Below are 24,342 nucleotides of genomic sequence, written 5' to 3'. Positions count from 1 at the left end.
ATATATATATACTGTATAGAAGTCGCGAGTGGAAAGGATTTACTCTACGTTTTTCAAAAGCGTATGATGAGCAGCTTGGGAACTTCACCGCTGCAGTGCGCTGCCGTAACGCCCTGTATCGTCTTAGTTGTTATTTACACGTTAGAGCGCAGCGCTGTCGCCCGCTGTCATTCCCCGCACCCCTCATCATCATTCACTGCAGCTCAACGTCGTTCAACAGGAGGGGGAAGGGGTGTTTGAAGAGTTCGAAACTTGACCGCTAGGGACCACCACAAGTCGATGCCCTAGCGATGGTGGCGATTGCAGCGGTGAATTAACCAACTACCTCAAAACCGTATTAGAAATTTTAACCTGGGCTGGCGACTTCTATACAGTATATATATTCAAAGGTACAACTGAGGTCCGTTCATACAATGACACAGAAGCGTAAAACGGAGAAGAATTAGCGCGGCAATGCTGAGCTCTTCCGTTTACGTCGCGTCGCCCCGTGCGACCAATAATAGTAGCCGAGTACTTGGCTGCAGCGGTAGCCATGTTTTGTTTGTGTTCTAAATACGTTAAAAAAATCTTTTCAAGTGCAATATCATCTAGTGTTCTATTACTACTTCGTCGTTTATTTTTGTAACATATGTAAATTCTGCCCGTGCTATGATCTTCAAGCATTTTTTTTTATTAAATTAATATTTGTAACCTTAAAACTAGATCTCATCGGTCGCCATTGTGCGTTGTGGAGGCAGCAGACGCGACAGTGAAACGGGGACGCACCACAACGCCGAAATGCCAAATTGACCACAACGCCGACAGCTAGAAAACTGCTGTGTACCACAACGCCTAATTACCACAACGCCGAAATACACTAACGCCGAAAAATGTCATTGCAGGACTGCCACAAAGGTTAGGTTAGGTTAGACTAAGTTAGGTTAGACTAGGTTATGTTAGACTAGGTTAGGTTAGGCTAGGATAGGCTAGGTTAAGTTAGGTTCGGTTATATTACGCTAGGTTAGGTTAGGTTAGGTTTGATTGTGGTATTTCGGCGTTAAGGATCACTTAAGAAACACACGCAAATTCATTCAGTTGTTGTTTCGGCGTTGTGGTACACAGCAATTTTCTAGCTGTCGTTGTTGTGGTCAATTTTGACATTCGGCGGTATGGTATTTCGGCGTCGTGGTAACGACCCCAGTGGAACGTCCCGGGGGACCCGACTCGGTGCCGAGCGGGCCTGGGGGTGGACTGTTCGGCGGACTGAGGTCGTCGGCACGGGCGTGGGCGAGCTGACGGCGGCCAGGTCGATGAGGGCCCGTCGCCGCAGTAGCACGCCGACGGCCGCCCAAGACAGCGCCCAGCGGAGAGCGACGGCAGTGGCGATCGCCGCACATGATACCTCGCAGGCTGCCCGTCACGTCTCGCAGTGAGCCATTCCTGACACCGAATTGCAGTTCTTTTGTATTTCAATGTTCGCGGGCTTTTCACGGCCGTTGTCCGAAGTAGCTTGTCTTGTGGGTTGTAGCCGCGTCCTTGGCGAATAATTCACCGACGTATCGGTTGACATCGCCGTCACCATCGTCAGGAAGCAGTTACCTACTGCTCCCTGATGATGGCGACTGCAATGTCGACCGAAACGTCGGTGAATTATTCGCCAAGGACTCGTTTACAATCAAGAAACCAAGCTACTTCATTTTGTATTTTAACCAAGCTACCTTTTTTTTTTTAAATCTTCCATGTTAAAATTTATGATTAAAAATAGCATTACCTTATAAGAATATTGTAATTGATAAAATATTATTAATAAATTTTACGATAATAACCAAATAATAATAATAATAATAATGGTGTCTTTTAGCAGGTGCGTAAATCAGTAGAATTCGCAAGGGGAGCTCACACGGCTATAGAGTTATCTGCGTGAGGTTTGCCGAGACATCATCTGGTTATTATGTTGCATACTGCCTTTATATTGACGCACGCATTAAGCATAAATGATGTGTCATTGGAGTTCTTCGCGCAACGATACTGAAACCTCATGCTAATTAGGTATAGATAGAGATAAATTATTAGTATTTTTTTTTTATTGAACAAGAGACCATAATTTAGGATAGTAAAGATGCGTGTATGAGTTCTAATGAAAAAAAACAAACCTTTTTACCCGCACTGTACTCTCGCAACCGTTCACTGTCACTTTTTGGCGCCTCTTTTGGCGGTTAATTTCCACAGTGCCTTTGATAATACCTCTTATCTGCTTGTCTTTTTTATTATTTTAAGGCATGATGTTAAATCTTGATCTCCAACTGAATAAAATGAAAGAACAAAAAGCCTCTAATAGAACATAAATTGCACATTTAAAGTGTATCTCTCAAGACTATGAATTATTTTGATTTTCGAATCTCATTGTTCACATACTACAAATAAATTACTTTTATAAAGCTAACTTCTTCAGTCTATATGTCTATTTTGCATTTTAAATCACACTTTTAACATAGAAATTAATTATACTTATAAAGTTCATTGCACTAATAATTAACGCTTTTTCAAAAGAAAAAATAAATTTTAGATACTTTAAATAAGATAAAAGAAATATGGTAGCCTCAATCGTTAGCCGTTACGAAAACTGAGGAGTAGACAAACACAAGCAGCGTTATGAGTATTCCTTAGCATCACGTCATTGCGTCATTTCCACCTATCCCTTGCCGTCTCCCTTTCCGGCCGTTACAACTAGCATATAGCATGCTACGCTACGTACCTATCCCTCCCCCCCCCCCCCTTCTTCTCAGCTTCCCATTTGACCGTCAGAGCATGCGTTGGAGTGGCGTCGCCGCTGACGCACTCTCCTCCTCTACCAGTTCCCCCACCACATACCTAATTATTCCCCTCTTGCGATCGGAAGTTTCGTAACGCCAGATAATTGTAGCCCCCTCAGCAAAGAAGTTTGACTACAAAATCTAGACTATTCAGAAAGTTTTTCATAAAACATAATTTTTAAATTATTATATTAATCAACCCCCTTTACGTAGTTACAGTTTTGCAAGCTCAAGCGGGCTCCCACAGTGAAGGGTGAATTAATTCTAGGGTGCCCCTCCCCTTGCCCCTTTCCGCCTTTGTCCACTTAGATGTGCAAAACGAATAAACTTAATATATCATTAAATGATTAAAATATATAATTTCTACTAGAGTGGACGATTAGATTGGAAACAATCTGATCCCTCTTTAGACCACAATACTGTTTTCTCACGTCTGTAAGCTAAACCATTTCTAGTTACATGCATTTTTCGCGAAATGATATCAAGACTACGTATACGTGCGTCGAATTACGTAGCATCGTCTGTCTTTCGCGATTGGATGAGTTTCCTTCAAGCACATGTCAACTGTCGGCGCACGAATCACGCGAAATGCAGACGGCCGCCAATTTCAAGGAAGAAACTCCTGCCGGATGCATTCTGTTTTGCAGTTTAATGAGCGTTAGAAGCTGGACCATTTAGAAATCGTTTCCTTCCGCACTGAGTGGTTGTGATTTGTGTATACATCCGAGAGACCCGACCAATAGTGAAAAGCATACGATGCTACAGTGATCCTTTAACAGCTATAGTTAGAGACTGGAAAAATTCGCGGTTTCAATGACCTCTAGGATAGACTCCACGATCCTGTACTAGGACAAATTTCACCTGCTCATAGGATAATGACTCGTGACAAGCGTTACTTGGGATGCTTGTGATTTGATTGTTCTTTTGTTGAAGGTTTTTCACTGGCTTAAGAGACCTTCAGGTAAACGGTTGGTACAATCAATGACTCAGAATGAAGATGAACGAGTTTGGAGTCTAGCTTACCGCGAAATGAATCTGCGAATTTTTCCGGTCTCTAGCTATAGTCATATTTAGGGACCAAAATATTCACGTTTTCAATTACCTTTAGGATAGACACGGCCGTCCTCCGCATACCCCGGCAAATATAATCTGTCAATTGGCTCCCGACTGGTGAGACACCTAAACTTGATAGCCTGTGATTCTATACTTCTTTAGTTGAGGTTTTCTTATTCGCCAAGATTATTCCCTATGAACTGTGTGCCAATAGTGGAAGTATCTTAGAGGTTTACATGTTTATGAAGATACGAGGAAAATAGTGTATTTACATGTGTGAAAGAACAACATTTCAACCTTTGGTCATTACTGTGATTTGCCCGCACTGTGCGTGTGTCAGACTGTGAGCCAATGAGAAACACGCATCGAATGACGGGCAGCTCAGGCGAGTAACAAATTAGTAGAGACCTGCAAAATTCGCGGTTTCGATGGCCTTCAGGACAGACTGCACATACCCCTGTACACTCGGGCAAATAACGCAAGTTCATTGGCTGCCGACTTGTAAGTCGTCTCAGCTGGTTTGTCTGTGATTCGGTCCTTCTTTGGTTGAGGGTTTATAACTGGTTGAGATTCGCCCAGATGAACAGTAAGCCAATAGCAAAATTATCTAAGAGGTATATGTGTTTGAATTCTAGCCTATCACCGAATGAATCCGCGAATTTTGCAGTTCTCTACAAATTAGTATAAGATGTGTAGTGGAGTGTGTAGAGAGTTGTATAAATGTTAAATACGCGAAATTCCCAGTACCCCGAGAAAACCCACAATGCACAGAAGCGATCACCACGTTTCCCATTTTCGAAAATCTGTGTTCGACTCCACCGGGAACCGATCATGTTCGTCTTGGCGGGAGGCGAGCGTTCTGGCCGCTCGACCAACGCGTCTGTGGCCCGCTGAAATACTAGATGTAAAGTATGCCCCATTTGTGTACCTTTGTGCGTAAGTAACTTGAACCCCTCTTTCACTAATACGCGTCTTGCCTGTCACGCTGCCTGTTTGCGCTTGCGTCATGGCTTGAGAAACCCACATTTGATATATATATATATACCCTGTACCTAATTTTAAAACAAATTGACAAGAATAAGATCTGCTAAATGTATAGTCAAATTTTCAACTGGTAAAGGTAACATTTTCGTGTTTTTGATATCATTTTTATCTTGTATAATGATTTTATGTGTTTAATAATTGTAATAAATATATTGGCACGAAAAAGCTTCCGTGAATCCTTGAGTCATTTTACATTTCTATAAATAACAAGAGGATATATGAAGTAGCTTGGCTTCTGGGTTGTAGCCGTGTCCTTGGCGAATAATTCACCTGAATTATTTGCCAAAGACACGGCTATAACACAGAAGCCAAGCTACTTCAGACAATGGCCGTGAAAGCCTGCGAACATTATTAAGAGGATATATGAACGTTAAAAAAAGTAATTAGGGAAGGTTTACAACTAACGTTTTAAACATTCTGCACATCATTACTTACAGACAATCCACTGCATAACAAGGTTCACCTTGAAATTAACGATTTTAGCAGCGCTGCTCGTTATCTACTTTCGTATAATTATTACGTTTTCTTCCGTAGATCACCTGAAACATGGCATTGCTAGAAAAATATTTTAATAAACTGTTATTATCTGTATAACACTATTATTTCCTCGCTGATTTATTAATGAGATGAAAACTAGAAAAGTATACGTCGATTAATGTAAAGTAGCATACAAGAGTTTTTTTTTCAATAATTGATTACAAGTAGTTTTTCAAGCACGAATTACCTGTATTCAGCTGATTCAATGGTGAATCGAGTGAGTATGAAAATATCTGATGTTTTTTTTGCTTCTTTCTATCGCGGTATGTACTATGCTACTATGTACAAAGAAGGTAAGAAATTTATCGATAAATATTGACTGCAGGTTTATCGTGAAAAAAAAATAAGTTAATAATATTTTTATACACCATATAGTCTTTGGGCCTTCAGGGCCTTTAAAAGTGTATCTGAATAACCTGTTCATTGTAAATAATATGGAAAGTGTTTTAAAGAAATACTCATAATCCATATAATGTTAAATTGAACAAAACGTAAAAAAGTTATGTATTATTAACCTTAACCTCACCGTTTATGTAAAATGTTAATGTCAAATTTAAAATGAAAATTTCCAACTCCTGGCAGGTATATAACACGCACAACACCCAGTATGCTACAGCTGCTTCATATCAGAGGCACTGATTATTGAGTGAGATATACGGCTTTGAAGGTACTGTTTTAAAAAAATATATATATTTAAAGTTATTTTTGACATGTGATTAATAATCTACATTTAATAATCACACAATATTTATGCGTAAAACAATGTATGATAAACATGCACTTAAGTTTGTTTGTAATCCGACAGCGACAAGTTTTTCGATGGCTGTAAACCATTGTTAAGTTAAACATTATTCAATTGCTTGGTTTTATATTTTAAATTTTTTTTGTCTATTTGCAATAAACCAGTTTTTCAGCTACAACGTCAAAGGCGTACAACAGCCTTGGGAAGGACAATGTATGAGTGGTATGTATGCTTTCACCTTTTTTTGACGTGACAACGTCTAATAAATCGATGAACGCCGGCTGCACGCACGATAAAATGTCCCGTTGCGCACATTTTTCCGTTACGCTGTGTCCCGTTACGCTCAATGTACGCTTGCGCCGCATCTATCTCTCTTCCACTCTACTGTTTATAAAGTGAAGTGAAAAGTTAATGTGGTTTTCATTGCTTATTACAACAATTTCGGCAATAAAGGTTAATTATTCTTGCATTTTAAAAATCTGATTACTAGAATAATTTCAAGTATTTATTCTTTTATTATTAAAATAAAAATGATTCAATTTTATTCATAAAGTTAGCAATCATTTCATCAATGTTTTGTTATGACGTTGTCACGTTAAACTATCGTCCGTAAACCGACTTTACAGACAACCAATTTTTTTTTTCAAGATAAACCTGAAGCTAGGGATTGTTGGTCTAACTAACAGACCGTTCTTGTAGATTACAACTGTATCTCTAAATTGCTTCTAAATTTACAAGCACCCTGTCGGTGTCCAAGTCACATGGAGCTTACCAGAGTTTTGGAGGCCCCGTCACCTGTAACCCATGTGAATTAAACTAGCTTAATACAAATATTATATTTAAGGGCAATTAAAGTTAGCTAATTTACTAGCAAATTTTTAGTGAGCAAATGCACTCGCTAGTAAGTGCTATCACTGGCTTAATAAATTTAGGTTTTACACGATGTTACTTTTATTCTGTCTTGAATGACATCTCTCATTTTTTGCAGATAATTATTTTTTGTTTTAAATTACGTTAACATAACTATAAGTTTTTTTTACAACTTGGTTTTTTAATTGCTTATCAATTCTAAATCAGCTGATAAAAACACAATTATTGCTAGCAAGTTGCAAAAAAAATTGATTAGTTATTCTGCCTTCATTCACTGAAACAAATAGAGCGGTAAGTTAAAGATTCAGCGTGACTTCTTTGAGAGAATTTCGCAGCAATGAGTAAAGTCTCAAAATGGTGGACTGATTACAAAAATCCATTCGCCCGTTTTATAATAATGGACACCGGTATGTCTACTATTCTCACCAATAAATTTATATATTACTCAGAAACAAAACAAAGGGGATTTGAATAATGTTTCCAGACTGTTGCACCAATATTCTGGCAGTAATAGGTAGTTTTATAAAAAAACAAATTGTGGCTGATATCCGGAGACGCTTTCTGACGATGCCGGAGCTAAACAAGTTGCGCCTAGGTGATAGACCGCCTGCAAAGCGCGCGACATCTCAATGCTGCCTACCTTCAGGAGTAGGCAATCGTTGTACAAGAAGTTGCGTTATAAAGGGGTGAGACCCATTTCCGATCAGTTATCTTGTACTTACACGTCAACCGAACAATGAGAAACTTTGTATAATTTTTGATTGGCTTTACTTTGATATATATATACACACACCGGGTGTTCGCAAATCACGGGACATTATATTTAATAGGTGGCAGGGAATGCCAAAACAAGTAATTAAAGGAACGTACTGCCTGTCCGGTAACGCAACCCTGCCAATAGTAGCGCGTTTCGGGGAAGTACTCCATTGGCTGAGAGGACGCGTTCAGACGTCCCTCGGGAAGCAGGTGACTAGTCGGGCTCTGACGTTTGGAGTTACGCCACATCCACTAGCGACCGGCGGTCGGTTATATTCAGCAGTGGGGATATACTCGTGGTGCCTCAGGTACTAAGAACCATAAGAGGCCTTATTCGATAAATAACAGTAAGTGAAAATCGATTAATAGAGACCGTAAAAGTTCACGAATTCATTTCGCGATAGATAAAATACAAATAGTTATACCTCAGTGCTGCCTCTGCTATTGGCTCACAACTCACCTGGATGACTCTGGGTCAATGAGAAACACCCAACCATAGCTTTATCGAATCACATCAGGCTGCTACGTTGGGACGTCTCACAAGACAGCAGCCAATGAGTGGGTGACATTTGACCGAGTGTACGTACAACTATGGAGTTCATCCTACAGGCCATTGAACCCGCGAATTTTTCCGGTCCCTCTCGATTAATTAAGAATTCTTTGTTCCACAACAACCGTGAACGGTCACCATCCAATAATTAGACAAAGTCGAGGCTGCTGCAACCATAAAGCGGACTCTGTCAGATGCTTCTCAAATAATGGACACCCACAGGTTCCAATACAGCTTGGCTGCGAATAGCCATAAATGGTGTTCTAGAACACTAAGTCTTTGAGCCATTGAAGATGGCTGCAGCAAGCCAAGCCTAAACGTCGAGTACCCCATCATCTCCACGGACGTTATATATCTGCCGAGAAGCCAAGAAGAAGTTGTTGTTCCTAGCGACGAGAGCCGACGAAGTTGAAGTAAAAGAAAAATTAGCGCGTGTAACTCAGTACACGTAATAGAAGTGAAACTTATGTGGCAATTCAAACATCTACTCGTAAGTATATCGTAATAAGTAAAACTGATGATAGAGAAAGAGAGAAAGTAAAAAAAATTCTAAAAGAAACTTGTAGTATTAGTATCTTATTCATTCGTTAATCTATCTCTCTGGGTTCTATTGTTTTTTTTTCGTTTTGCGGGGGGACGAATCATCGCGCAAAGAGGCGAACGTAAACGAGCACCGCAACGAATATAGCATAGTGCTCTCTTTGTATGTATATCTATGGCCGAGTGCCTGTTCTCCGTCCCTTCTCGCGTTAGAAAAGTTTCGCGAAAACGTTGGCGTGAAAGTTCGGCCTCGAAATCTTACTCTCGCCGCGCCACACGAAGCTTCACCTCAATGATCGTGCGAAACTTCTACGATCGTGACAGCGCTCGGGTGTGTGACGGTATCGTACCCTCAACCCTCGCCACGCGAGCCCGACAAGTCAGCTGTCACTTTGAATATATACACTGTATAGAAGTCGCCAGCCCAGGTTAACATTTCTAATACGGTTCTGAGGTAGTTGGTTAATTCACCGCCGCAATCGCCACCATCTCTAGGGCATCGACTTGTGGTGGTCCCTAGCGGACAAGTCTCGAACTCTTCAAACACCCCTTCCCCCTCTTGTTGAACGACATTGAGCTGCAGGGAATGATGGATGGAGGGTGCGGGGAATGACAGTGGGCGACAATGCTGCTCTCTAACGTGTAAATAACAACTAAGACGATACAGGGCGTTACGGCAGCGCACTGCAGCGGTGAAGTTCCCAAGCTGCTCATCATACGCTTCTGAAAAACGTAGAGTAAATCCTATCCACTCGCGACTTCTATACAGTATATATATTCAAAGGCTGTCACGAGGCAACGAGCAGCCAGTTCGCGAAGCACCTCAGCGGGTACTGCCATTGCCCTACACAATCACAAATCACAATATATTCACACACTTTAAAATAAAATAAAAATGCAAAGCAAATAAACAAAAAAGGGAACTTCTCATTTTACAAGTAACTGCAAAGAAAAAAAAATATTTTCTGTAAATTTACAAAAAAGATTCCTTTCGAAAACCAGTTGTCAAAAAATTATTTTGTAATACTACAAGAAAGATATTCTTACTTTGTACAACACCCGGCCATGGTTATTTTTACATACATGAAAAACGTTTTTTCAAGCCAATACAGAGTATTTATTACGAAAATAAGGGTCTAATTTTGTATTTTAATTTATGTTTCATTTAATTATACATAATTTTAAGCCATTGAGAGGATAATCCAAATATTCAACTATTTAATTTTATTTCGTTGTATCAATTAATACTGGAAAGCTATCCAGGAAACGGTTTACACATAACTTTAACTATTGGAGGTACTGGGACAGCACAAATCATAAATTCCATGAATAATCCAAATCCAGTATAAATTTGAACACTGTTTTTTTAGTGATGTTGTTGTTTTCATATAAATCTACAAATTTACAAGTATCTGTAATAATACTTGAATATTTGTAAGTGCGACAAAGAATATACAGTATTTTTTCCAAAAGTGTATTTCATGCATGAAAAATTAATCATATCAAAGGGTTGTACAATTATAAACTATATTTCCTGTAGTATTACAAATTATATGTTGCCAACTGGTTTAAAAAGTTATATTTTGCCAAAATTTCAACAAAAAAAATCTGTGCCCAAAAACACATTTTCTGTATTTTTACAAATGATTTCTTTGGAAACCAGTTGCTAAGAAATAGTTTTTTAACACTACAAGAAAGATATTTTAACTTTGTACAGCACATGGTTATGGTAATTTTTTATATTTGAACTAAGCTTTTCGAAATAAAACTGAGTATTTCTTACGAAAAACACCTCATAAATTAATAATTTAACTAATATTTCTTTCAAGCATAATTTTTTAAACTATTTAAATTATATATTGTTTTATTATGCTTATTAATGTGCGCAAACAAGTTTACCTGTTGGCAACTTTAACTATTGGAGGTACAGGGACAACAAAAAGCTTATATTCTCGGGTAAGAATTCCGAAGCCAGTATTACTGCGAACACTGTTTTGTAATGATACAATTGTTTTCGTGTAGATGTACAAATTTACGAATATCTAAAATTTTACATTTTACAACAACAAAAATGGGGTGTGGATGTGTCACGGACACGGCCGTGTGTTCTACGTAAATACGTTTACGTAACAGGTAAAATTTTCTAAACAAAATATAAAATACGCCATTTTATGTATGTTATAATAATGTTTTTTTTTAATTTTAAAACCATATTTATTCACTGTATCTATTTGATACTAAAGTTTTATACATGCAATAGATAGATTTTGACGAATGCTGACGATTGAAACCTAAACGAACGTCGTAGCTTCTCCGAGTCAAAAGTTATACTGAATGCGAATCTCTCGAAACGCAGCAGAATGACCTCAAAATGGCGGCGCTTCCCCCCTCCACCGCGCGTGATGCGTCAAAGTCCTCACTTGGCGTAACGAATTTTTTGATCGTTTAGCTATCCAGTGGTGTGATTAAATTTTGGACGGAGATTATAGATATGTAGCTGCAACACCATTGTTACCATTCGTTTTTTTTTTTTTTTTTTTAATTGTCTCCCACCGTGGAAGCAATTTTTAAAGACGTATTCGCGCCGAAAAAGCGACGGAACTCGTCCGTGTTGTCGGAGGCGACCGCCGCAGCGCTGCGTGTCTCTGAGGACAGCCCAGCACGCCGACGGAGCGAAGTGTCATGTCTGGTCGGGCTGCCTCGCTGGGAGAGGGGTGGAGGCGGGAGGAAGGTGTGTCTATCGACCCCATAACCCCGAAGCGATTCGATCCGGCGCCCGGGGGCAAGCACGCATAACCATGGCGACCGCCCGCGGCTGACCCCGCGGCGCCGGTCGATGGCCGCTGACCACCGCCAGGGTCGCCGTGGCGAGGCCTGTAGCGACGTGTCCGCGGAGCGTCACCAAACTTAATTCAATTGCAACGCCCAATAACGTAGATCCTTTGTTAATTGTATCAGTTTAAACGAGGATGATAAACGTGATAATAACGCTATAAAACTGTTCCCCCCCCCCCCTTTTTTTAAAGAAAACTCTTCGAATACCATAAAGTTTTTTCTGTTATTGCGTGCATGTAGGCCGAGACCGCATAGTAAGATAACTTGTGTCGGTTATCACCACGTGCAAGCCCCTTTGTTAGTTCCTTCACATCTTACCACAGTTATAGACGGGGACGCGGTAGTAGGCCGACCGAAAATCAGTAGACAGAAAGGCACAGGACCGGAAGGCGTTCAGCCGAAAGGAACTAGACCAAACAGGCACTAGACCGAGAGGCATGAGATTGAATAATGTTTCTCCGAAATTTAGGTCAAATGACTTTCGGTGTAGTGCCCGCTACCCTTCTAGACTGTTCATGCAAAGAAGTAAGCTCATACGTAGGGGTATGTATTATTCGCGAAAAGATCACGTGACTAGCTGCGAGTCAAAACACTTTAGCACGGCCCGTTCAAATAAGACAATGTCTTCTCTCGCAGCCGCCAGTCGCAAGGAAGAAACCGCTGGCACAAGCAGGCCACATTGCAGTCTAATGTGCGTTCAGATGTTTTCGTAAAAAAAAACGGTTGTCTGTAAAGTCGGTTTACGGACGATAATTTAACGTGATAACGTCATAACATAACATTGATGCAATGATTGCATGCTTTTATGAATAAAATTGAATCATTTTAATTTTAATAATAAAAGAATAAATACTTGAAATTATACTAGTAATCAGATTTTTAAAATGCAAGAATAATAATTGCCGAAATTGTTGTTGTAATAAGCAATGAAAACCACATTAACTTTTCACTTCACTTTATAAACAGTCGACGAAACAGTTCACGTCTAGATGACTTGTAATTAATTTTAAAAACTGGTGTTTAGCTATAAAAATTATATATAATTATGAACAAGTTTTCATATAAATAATCTGTAATCAAATATCTGTCATCAATTATATAAATCACCATAATTTTTTAGTCAATTGTAACATAACCTATTATTATGGCACTCGCCGACATATGCTACTTTTTTTAATAATAAAAGAATAAATACTTGAAATTATGTTAGCAATCAGATTTTTAAAATGCCAGAATAATTAACCTTTATTGCCGAAATTGTTGGTGTAATAAGCAATGAAAACCACAGATTAAAATTCGTCGAGAATATTTTACGTTTTTATGTCTTCTAGTGCTCAAAATGATATGCAATTGTGGCCCCGGGCACGAAATTTTATTTATAATTCATTAATAATAACGCCCCTCGCGATAAACAAAGGAAAATATGTATTAACGAGTGCCTGGTTGTCGTGGCAGCTGATTGATATGGCGATTCGTTCGGTTCGCGTCCGTCATCGTAGATGAAAGCACGGTAGGGGAATAATATTATTTCGTTTTTATAATACGATTTTATAACAAATATGCATCCCAAATACACCAAACTTATTTATAATATGTTACAATATTTTTTAAAACATTGTGCAAAAGATCCCGGGTGTAATTTGAATTATTATGTGTAACTCTAAAACACCATTGTTCATACAAATAAAACGTATTTGAAAATTCAACATTACTTTTAAATAACCGTACCGATTGTGATGAAAATCGGTGGACGATCATTAAATTATATAATATTAATAATTCAAACGAAGAAAACATGATTGAAAAGTCAAATCGATTGTTGTTCCAATCGAGTGGAAGAGAGATACGGGGCATACGTACAATGAGAGTAACGGGACACATCCGTAGTGGGACAATGTGCGTTACCGGACACTTTTTCGTGCTTGCAGCCGGCGTTCATCGATTTATTAGACGTTGTCACGTCAAAAATGCCTGCACCTACTTATTTGTATAAAATTGGTAATAAAAATCATATATTTTTTAAATTTGATATTTACATTAGTAAATAAATTGAAAATAACTGTGTTACATATTTACAAACTTAGTTTATAAACACGCTGTGCTCAGAACGCATAAAATAGTTTGCAGTATAATTAATTTCTTTAAAAACACACTGTTTCATTTATACTATTTGACCTAAACAGTCTACACCTCACCAACAGAGGCATTACGACCCCTTAGACTGTTCGCGGTGTCGTGGTTCGATTCCCGACAGAGCACGATACCAAGAGACTTGCTACTGCCGAGAAACAGTAGTGTTTACCGCGGTGTATCGCCCGGATGAGCGACTGCGTTCGTTAGACTGCAATTAGGTATGCCTGCGCTAGCGATTGTTACCTTTTGATTGACGGCCGTCCGCAAGAGAGTTCATTGCCCTGTTCCAGGGGTTGATAGACTTTCGAGTTAGATCAGCCAAATGTTAAGTAAACAGATGTCGTATCTACATGGAATTTTAATACGATGTAAAACAAACGAGATAAAATCAAAATATTTTATTTTACAGTCTTAAAAAATAAAGGATACTTAGAAAAAAACACTTAAATATAAAACAAATATGTATGCGTGGAGTCCACGTACAACAGAAATGAAACTTCTTGCGTTTTAGGTATAGATAGAGATAATTTTTTTTTAATTTTCGATCAAACTATCCACATTAAAAATGAATGATAATTATAAACTCAATTGCACAAATCAGTAACTCTTTTCCACAAGCATAAATACAAATGGCTGATTTTTTTGAATTAAATAAAATAAATATGGCAGCGTCAATCGTTAGTCGTTATGAAAACTGAGGAGTAGACAAACACAAGAAGAGTTACGAGAATACCGTAGCATCACTGCTGCGTCTTTTCTATCTCTCCTGTGCTGTTGTACAAATAATTGGTCGTGGCCTGTTGTGAGAAACCATCTCACCAATTGCCTTGAGTGATTTCGTGAAGCCTTGGAAAAACATAATATTAAGATAGCTGAAAAGGAATTCTAAATTACAAAAGTTTAGAAAGAAGAAGAAAAAAGGGGCAGGATTTTTTATACAATGCAATGCATTCCTTCGTGTAAACAGTCTTCTTGGTCAACAAATTTCAAAAGAAGACACATACTGGCAATATTTTCCTGTTTCTTACCGATGGATTTCCAGTCTCTGTCACTTTCAAATATTGATGTATTTTTGTTCAGCTTTAAGAATTGTACACGTGCACTCTTTTATCGTCATCGGCCTGGAAGTTAGTTGTAAACAACTATGTTCTTTAAGGGTTTAAAACGAACACTTGGGCATTTACTGACGTTCGCTCTGCAAACACGGTAAGATATGTTTTTATACGACTAATATATTGAGCAATTTCATCTCCTATCTACGTAACAGAGGAGATATATGTCTTTTTATGATTCACTAGCTCTGGTGCCCGGCTTTGCACGAGTGGAACAAGATTTTTAACAGAGCACGTTTTCTTTTGAAGATCACTGTAAGATACTTACATCTCAATAAAAGTCAAGTGTTCGACTCATCGATAGTCCATTTAATATGCCTCGCACATTCAAAGTATAAAATATTAAGGCCCTGTCACATCATATACTTGTCTCCAATAAGACTGACTATAGAGTTGTAGGGGTAGCATTGGACGGAAAATGGCTTCCAATTTACTCCATTAAACATATTTGGACAAATAACCTCAAATATGTTTTAATTCATGTCACAATATCAAAGTTTATTTTTGGTCTGAGCTATTTCTAAATTTTCATTTTTTTCTCAATTTTGGAATTATATAATGCAACAAACACATTATTAAAATTTTTGAATATGTGTAAATTTATTTCAAATAATACTTGTTAATGAAGAAATAAATTTTTAAGAGAGTTTTTAAAGTAATAAAACATAATTTCATTTTTACACATAAAATGTTTCGCGTACTACAATCATATTCACATAGTTTTAATTATTTTACTTTAAACCTCTTTACTTACCAATGTGCACTACGCCATTTTTAAGTTTCGTTGAGACGGAAACTGAAGTAATTTTCCGTTTCTGCTAGGAACGATTTTTATTGCCCGATTGCATCCAACATCCAACCTATTTAGGAAACCGTTCTATATACAAAATATGTTATGGAAACTCAAGTCATCCAACTTGTCAAACAAACCCGACCATGATTATTGGAAGTTGTTGGAAGCGAACGTTTGGCGGTGGGACATGGCCTTTATTGTTCTTCTGTCTGTGCCTGCTGTCAGTGAACAATCTGGACACAGAACCACATTTCATTCTCGGGGATGGGGTAACACAGCGGATGTTGCTGCGAATACATATAACATTGTAAAAATATGTACTGTAAAATGCCGTCAATGTAGTCTTTAATCAGGATTTAGGCTAATTGTTTTCTATTTTACGTTCTTTTTAATAATTTGTAACTTATGTCAACCTGGATGGACATACACTTGTAACGGTCAAAGAATTGTTGAAATCTAGTCTGGTAGTTTTCTAGTTTTTTATATATATATAAATATATATATACATATATATACTATGTAGTGGCATTGCCTGCACTTAATAGCAATTAGCTGCATTTTTTACTATTTTCTTTTGTTCGTAGTATCGCTGGAGTTTAATATCCGCAAGAAGTTAATTAGTGGGACAAATACCTCCCTCTACGCATGCACTCTAAAAGAATCTGCTACATAACGACACAGTCGTCATCAGTGAAACGGTGTTTTGTTTGTTTATAATTTTTGTAGCTTATTATTTTAAGAATGACGTGTTTAGCATCATTTAACTCCCAATTTCTCCCTCTTGGGGATTAGGATTGATGGTTTTTGCCTTCTTTCGCAAATCGGTACCAATACGTCGCGGAGAGCGAACACAGCGAAAGTTCGCTGCACACCCGCCTACCTGATTTGTTTTCCTCTCTGTCGCGAATACTTCGGATGCATTCAACGGGCAAAGCGTTGCAGCTGCGCCAAGCGCAATGTGTTTTTTTTTCAACCGCCCTGCTGCATAGCTGTTCTTGTGTAGGTATACATATCACATGGGCGTAGATCCCGCCCTCCCCTTCCCCTGGAATTAAGCCCCTCGCTTGCACAATCGTGACTGTGATACGGGGTTGATAAACTCAAACGTCAAAACCATGTTTTATGGAAAACTTCCTATATGTTTTAAAGTTTTACTGCTTAATGCATGCATATGTGCAGTGTACAACATACAAGCACCTTGTCCAGAGATGACTTGTGTCGGTTAAAACTCACGCGCTAAATTCTCGGACCGTGCGGAGTCCTATTGCGAATTTCCGTAGGCACCCCTTGCGAATCCTATATATTTTCACCCCTATACATATATATCGTCTGTGTGGCAAGTACCCGACTCGCCATAACTAAGACGGCGTCAGACACATCATATAATAATGTAGTTGAGAAATTTTTACCCTACGATGAAGAACAGCCTGAGATTCATATTGAAGGTTTTTTTGTTTATCAGGAACATTTTTTCATAACGCGCCTATAGAAGTATAACTTCAAAAATAATTCAAGAATAAACTATTTTAATTCAAAATAATTTTAACTCACTAATAAAAAAAATTTAGCTAGCTGATGATGATACCAAATTTATAGGTATTAATAGCGGTTTTTTTTGCTATAAAGGGTTAAATGCTCTGGAGTTCTTATTGTATTAATGTATATGATGATGATGGTGGTGATGATGATAGCAATGACGACAAAGTGAAGAAAAAAGTCCATTCGGCTGTTGAGCCTTTTTTTTTTTTTGCTAGAAAGGGTTAAATACATTGGAGTTATTATTGTATTAATATATACATGATGATGATGGTGATGAAGGAGAAAATCCGCTCGGCTGCGGAGCCAAGCTGTGAGCTGGGAGGAGCACCCGGAGGAAACCCGCCCGCGGCGTGTCGGAGCGCTGGCTACGCCCCGCGGGTCGCCGGTGTTAACGACCGCCTGCCATGGCCATGCGGCGCCGCAGCGGCAGCCATTATGCGGCACGAAGCCCTGGCGCTAGGGAAAACACGAGACTCACTCGGCTCGAGACAGGCACCGGAGCGATCCGCCTTCGCGCGCCTTCGGTCACGATCATGATGATGTTGTTGTTGTTGTTGTTGTTGTTGTTGTTAGTGTCACATAAATACAACTCTCGCTAAAAAAAAAAGAAGAGGGGAAGGGAGGGTTGTCTGTAAAGTTGCTTTACGGACGATAATTTAACGTGATAACGTCATAAGAAAACATTGATTAAAATCCCATACTTTTTAATTTTTAAATATTATTTACTTTTTTTGCAAATTTAGTTTAAATAATTTGTTTAAATATAATCACGAACAATTAGTTATTGAAATAAACTGAAATAAAAGAAATGTCAATAAATTGTTAATTTGAAATTGACGAAATTGGACAAATAAATCAATTTTTTTTAATTTGCTGCTTTTTTAAAAAGCCATGCATTAACCTGTTTGATATTATAGAAGATTTTCTCGCACGATGGTTGGCCGGTGTCTTGCACGCTCAATTCAGGTGGAATGTGAAAATGAGTCATGCTTTTTTCGTGCGTGCAGCCGGCGTTCATCGATTTACAAGACGTTATCACGTCAAAATAAAATTGTTTCGCCAAACAATTGACGAAGAACGCTAATTAAAAATCCATCCCGGGAGCTTCGTAAATTTACGGTTATCTTCGTAACTTTACTGGTGTTGAGTTGACTCATTCCGAACACAAATCAACACTAATGATACTAATATATAACAAAGTACTCAAATATGAATTGAGTCTACATCAAAATACTTCTCTTTTCTTCCGCGTGTGTTTACATAACACAGAACCCGGAAGTTGGAATCTTGCGTATTTTCTATGAAGATACAGTTATCTGAGATTACGAAGAACTCTTTTTTTTTTATGTAAGGTTAATTCTTCGTTTAAAAGTTCGAATATTTACTGTAATTTCTGATAGTAGAAATCTGGATGCCAGTTTTATAAGTGAAGTGTAACGAAAATAGGATAGGTAGATGCAGGGGCGCAACAACTAAATTTCCAAAGGGGGGGAAATATACTTATTTATAAAGAATCATCGATCCCCCTTATTGAAGCGGGGGGTCCGTCTCCCCCGGGAAAATTTGTATTTCAAGGTGGAAAATGGTGCTATTTAAGCAGTTTTACTATCTAAAAATTGATTGCACAGCACTTTCTTTGCCCCCGTTTGCCCCCACTACAAGGTTTCAGAGGGGGGGAAAAATACCTCCCCCCCCCCCTGTTAATGTGCCCCTGGGTAGATGTTGAAACGTTATAAATAATAAACCGGGCTTAGTATATTTGGGTGGAGAAAGGGAAGGGGGAAGCGTTAAGAATGTTCCATTATAAACAGTTTTGTATATTTGCAGGCAACTACGAGTAATAAGCAAGTTTATGAAAAGTTCGATTACAGGTGACTCATAAATGTGCTTTTAGAGCAGGTATTGGACACTCGCGTGATACAATTCATTTTGCGCAGAAAATAGCGAACTATTTAAACGACGTTTAAAAAGTTTGAAAAAAAATAACGATGTAATAACTGTGAGACTAAATTACGAAGAGTAGTGCGAAAAAAAATTGTAACATTCAGGCACATAGTGAATTTATCAATAGGAATTGCAAGAAACGATGATTAGAAGGAAGAAAATCTTGTAGAGATTCCATAAAGGTGCTGCTCGCTGTAAGCGAAAGGACAATATTATTATTTCATTGTAAATAGTTTGAATTAAAATAGTTCATTATGTATTTAATTTATTGAAATTCTATATATGTTGTCCAGATTATCTGCAGGGAGAGAAAGAAAGCTAAGATGGTGGACGTTGCAGGCCTAGTACGAGTGTAGGCATTACTGAAAGTGTTCAGTTGACTATTTTTTTCTTTTAACTTCCCATTTAATTAACGTATTCACTTTAAAATCCCAACACAACATACCCTTTTATTTTTGGGGGGGGGGGGGGGGGGAGGGTAAGTTTTCGCACGTATAAGTGACCCTAAATGTAATAAAAGTTTGGTTAGAGAAGGTCAATTAAATTTCGAATACTCTAAAACAGCGAAAATGTATGAACTCTCTCGAAAATTGGGTATATATATTTTTTTATCCCGACCGAGGATAAATATATGTTCCAGAACTGATCGGGGTCTAGTGAACCTTTAGGCTTCGTGTGGCAATCCCATAGAGTAAGGGTATGATACAGAAAGATTATTTTCTTCTGCGCGAAAGGGTTACGATTGGTTTACGATCAGCCAACAGGACTGTCTAAAGCTGCTGTTTTAAAAATTTACATCAACATTTCTTTAAGAAATTCAACTAACATCCGTCATCTGCTTTCACAACCAAGTGCAACCAATACAAGGTGAGCTTCCATTTATACCAACATCCACTTCTACCAACACTACTGTGTATCACATACATGATCTATTTATTTATTATTTTACAATCAATAACTGTTTCACGATTGATTATACATTTTTTACTATACGATGTGATAATTGAAGGGAAAAAAAATCTCCGTGCGATTATACGCACGGGTACACACACTAGAAAATCTTTAAAAAAAATAAAAAAATATTTGGGTGTTTATTTGCAAACAAACCGTTCAGTAGCGGGGCGCAGCTCGTTCTACTGCGCAGCCTTGTCGCGCAGGTCCTACGTCAGTGCGCTACTTAGCCATCGCTCGCAACCGGCCATTTTGCCGTTAATTGCCGGCTTTCCCTGCACTGTGGCGTGTTTACAAGAAGAAAAAAAATGATGACACTCATATCCATTCTGGCCCACGCAAGAACCACGCCCGCTATTTGCTGTGCCCCCAGAGCAATCACCGTAATGGCTGGAGGCGGCGCAATGGGAGGTCGACCTCTCTAGAGCAATCGGTTGCACGAGGGCTTTCCGTGTTAGAAGTCTCGGGCTCGTGTCCTGCTCAAGGCGCGGACGCATTTGTCATTTGTATCCATCGGTCAGAAAGTCAGTGGAGATAACTCTGTACCTCAAGAGGCATAAGCCACTGTGTCCACTTTTTGGGCCAAAAATGCGTTTTCAAGTATGAAACTTGACCACCGTTTGACGTTCTTTCTAGTGGCATACCACACTTGATCTATGCTATGTCGAAAATTCACACATTCTATGTAGAAAATAGTTGATTGAGTAAGTGAGGTACTATTTAAATTTATTTAAAATGCTCTCATGAAAAATAGGTTTTTTTTTTCATAGTGTCTTATGCCTCCTTGGTAAAGCACTAAAAAACTATTAGTTTAAAAATATTTTAAAAAATCCGCTTTTATCGTTGAATAAACAAATGTTTTAAAAAAATAAAATTTAAAATTTGAGTTTTTTTGGCCAACAGCCAAATAATGCACCACAACTATGTATAATTAAAAACGTGGGGTGCTTGATAAAATTTGTCTTAAATTTTCTATCAGTAATAACAATATAATTTTTAATAGATTTTCTATCACTAATTTTAGGATATAGTCAATACAAAAATTTTAGGATGTAGTCATTACGAAATGTAGGTGTGTATATATATATATATATATATATATATATATATATATATATATATACAATGAACTTATAATTAGTAATGTAGTGCTTCAGGGGCGCAAATAAGTAGAATTCAAAAATTGGGCCCACGAAAATTGACAGAAGGGGGAGGGGGAGCGGGCGTGGCTCGAGAACTTTGCACGTGGGTTTTGTTACCGGTTCCAGTAACTTTCTTCATTGTTTAGTTAGCTGTTGCCTACGTGAGTTTATTTTCATGAGAGAATTTGAATCCGGCTCTTACATTGTTTGGTTTTAAAGCATCTCACACTTGCGGAATGAAAAGGGGAACTATATTTTGTACAGTCGCGTGCGGTGGGATCGTGCTACCCGCGCGAAGTTTGACCCTCCTTGGGGCAAGAGTGTGAGGTCAGATTGTTCACCGCGGCGTTGCTGGAGTAAAGCAACAGGGCGGTAACAGTTTAACCGACACGTCATATCTGAATGCGGTGTCCGTATGCAGTACACTGCCCTTATTTTGGCCTTCGTGCATGGAATAAGAAGAAAACTTTAAAATATACAGAAAGTTTACCATAAGACATAGTTTTGACATCAAACACGTTTCACAGTCACGCTTTTGCAAGTGCAGGCAGGCCCCCCTTAGTGAGGTGTTCCTTAGTTCCAGGGGGGTCTGGGCCACCCTGCCCCACCCCCCCCGGAATCTACGCCCAAGAGGTGCTTGATATCATTTGTCTACATAAGCCTGTCCGGCAGCAAAGAGACGCGATCCCAAATAAACAACTCCATAATCTACAGTGCAGCCTCGCATTATATGCACGGTAGATGCCCAACTCAGTAGTAATGGCAACATTCACCTTTCAGCAGTACGAAAACTGGTGCCATCATTTTATATTTTAACAGACGTTTCATTCCAGCATATTTTTTTTTTTCAAACCATTGAAAATATAATCGAAAATTCAATAGTTGGACTTCAATTTGTTTTTCATTTTGCTTATTGACATATGCGCAGTTGACACTGGGGAGCTTTTCAGGGAACGGTTCACTAACAACTTTTAACCGTGCCTGGGCGCGGTGGCACAGTTGTTTTCGTGTATAAGTATAACTAGAGACCGGAAAAATTTGCGAATTCATTTCGCGATAGGCTAAAATACAAATAGTTATACCTCAGTGCTGCCTCTGCCATTGGCTCACAACTCATCTGGATGAGATATGAGCCAATGAGAAACACCCGACCAAAGCTTTATCAAATCACAGGCTGCTGCGTTGGGACGTCTCACAAGACAGCAGCCAATGAGTGGGTGGCATTTGACCGAGTGTACGTAGAACTATGGAGTTCATCCTAGAGGTCATTGAACCCACGAATTTTTATTGTCCCTATGTATTACTAGGGACACCTGTATTTCGCGAATACATTTCGTGTCAAGGTATTTCACAAAATACTGTAGCTTTTCTCCTGTGGTTATTGACTGAGGTTGGTGAGAGGTGTCGTCCCGCTCTTGACGGGGCCAATGAGAATGTGGTCACCGTACTACTGCACTCTCACAATTTGCCATGACTCCTAGAAAAAGCTACAGTATTTTGTGAAATACCTTGACACGAAATGTATTCGCGAAATACAGGTGTCCCTATGTATAACGTATAATTGTACACATGTGTGTATGTGCACGATGCAAGCGGTAGACGGGCGTGCAGGGATGCTGTCGCGGCAACAGTCCGGCTTCTCGCGGTTCGAGGCGGACCTGGCCAACAAGAGCGAGAGGCGGGCCGCCGTGTCCAAGGACCCCTTGGAGAAGCTGCGGCACCTGTGCCTGGCCCGAGGCGTCACCGGCATCCTGTCCATCGGCAGGTCGGTCCGACCCCACCCCGAGTTCGTCACCAGCCGTGTAACCCCGCACAATCAATCCTTCATCAGAATCGTTTCCCTTGTGACTGAATCTCAGAACCTCAGGAAGCAGTAGCCTTCCAGAACCCCCGATGTTTTAAACATGGAAATTTAAGTAGTGATTTACCTTGAGAATGGTCATCTGTAAAGACCTGGAAATTTCGTGGATTCGTCTGGACTCAGGGTAGAATTCAAAGTCATAGTTGTGCTTAACACAGTTATGCTTTCCAGTTGGTTGATTTCTTAGTAAGGGCAATTTTGACCTTGTCAATTGGCACTGTCCGATTCGCTTACTTCTCTCCTGGCTGGGCATCGTTGGCTCACGTTGTTAGAGGGGCGTGTCCAAATAACTGCGGTCCAATCATGAACAAAGTGCGATAGTGTGAAGGTTTACATGATAACTTGCGACTAAACGAATGCGTGAAATTTCCGTATCTCTAGTCATCTGTATTTATCTCATGATTTTTTAATCCTTTCGTTTGATTAATTTGTTACTAATGTTGTTAAATACGTGAAACACACATGTCAAGTTTGCACGAAAGACATTCTTACGGTAACACATATATATATATCTTCAGCAGTTAGCACCAACACTTGCTATTTCCGAACTCAAATTTAGGGCGCCATATAGCAGAGACAATGAATTAGGGTCTCAAAACGATTATAAACCATTTTATGACTAGCACATAACTGACAGAGTAAAGCTTATTTCGCAATCTGGACGATGCAGCAAGTGAAAAGGCGTGTTTGCGGCTACGTCCGGAAATGCTTGGGCCACTTCCGCTCCTAAAGCCGCCTTGAAATAAATACAAAATTATTTAAAATTCTTCAAAACTACCATAAATTATATTTTTCTAAACCCATTTTTTTTTAATTTTTAAAAATTTTTTTGCAAAAAGAACCAGAATGATTCTGTTTTTTTTTAAATACTGAAACTGGTAGCCGAATTGCATTAGATCGATATTCTGTCACTAGTAACTGTTAATATCGGCAAGTTACATAATCCTGATGTTCACTGGAAGCAATTATTAGAAGCGACTTCCCTCTATAGTCAAAGATATATTAAAAAAAATATCAAGCAATCTTTTGCATAGAAAATTTATTTTTATATATCGTATTATACTCCTATTATTTCAGCAATGTTTTTACACAATGGGGGAATTAGTCTGGAATCTTGTTTGAAACACAACCATATATGTAAGGAGATC

At 38.8% G+C, this 24,342-nt stretch overlaps 1 protein-coding gene across 1 annotated transcript in view; it reads left to right on the top strand.

Annotated features, from left to right (window-relative positions):
* The first annotated feature begins 1,291 nt into the window (after nucleotides 1-1,291).
* The window catches only part of LOC134533544 (calcyphosin-like protein), a 31,638-nt gene continuing 8,587 nt past the window's right edge, over nucleotides 1,292-24,342 (top strand). The window contains exons 1-2 of the mRNA XM_063371078.1: nucleotides 1,292-1,408; nucleotides 22,945-23,098. Of these exons, the coding sequence (XP_063227148.1) occupies nucleotides 1,375-1,408; nucleotides 22,945-23,098 (188 nt within the window). The 5' untranslated portion in view covers nucleotides 1,292-1,374. The remainder of the gene's footprint in view (nucleotides 1,409-22,944; nucleotides 23,099-24,342) is intronic.

This window comes from Bacillus rossius, chromosome 6 (assembly GCF_032445375.1).
Source record: "Bacillus rossius redtenbacheri isolate Brsri chromosome 6, Brsri_v3, whole genome shotgun sequence".
Lineage (NCBI taxonomy): Eukaryota > Metazoa > Arthropoda > Insecta > Phasmatodea > Bacillidae > Bacillus > Bacillus rossius.
Note: the sequence above shows the minus strand (reverse complement) of the source record. Positions and strands in the feature narration are given on the sequence as shown.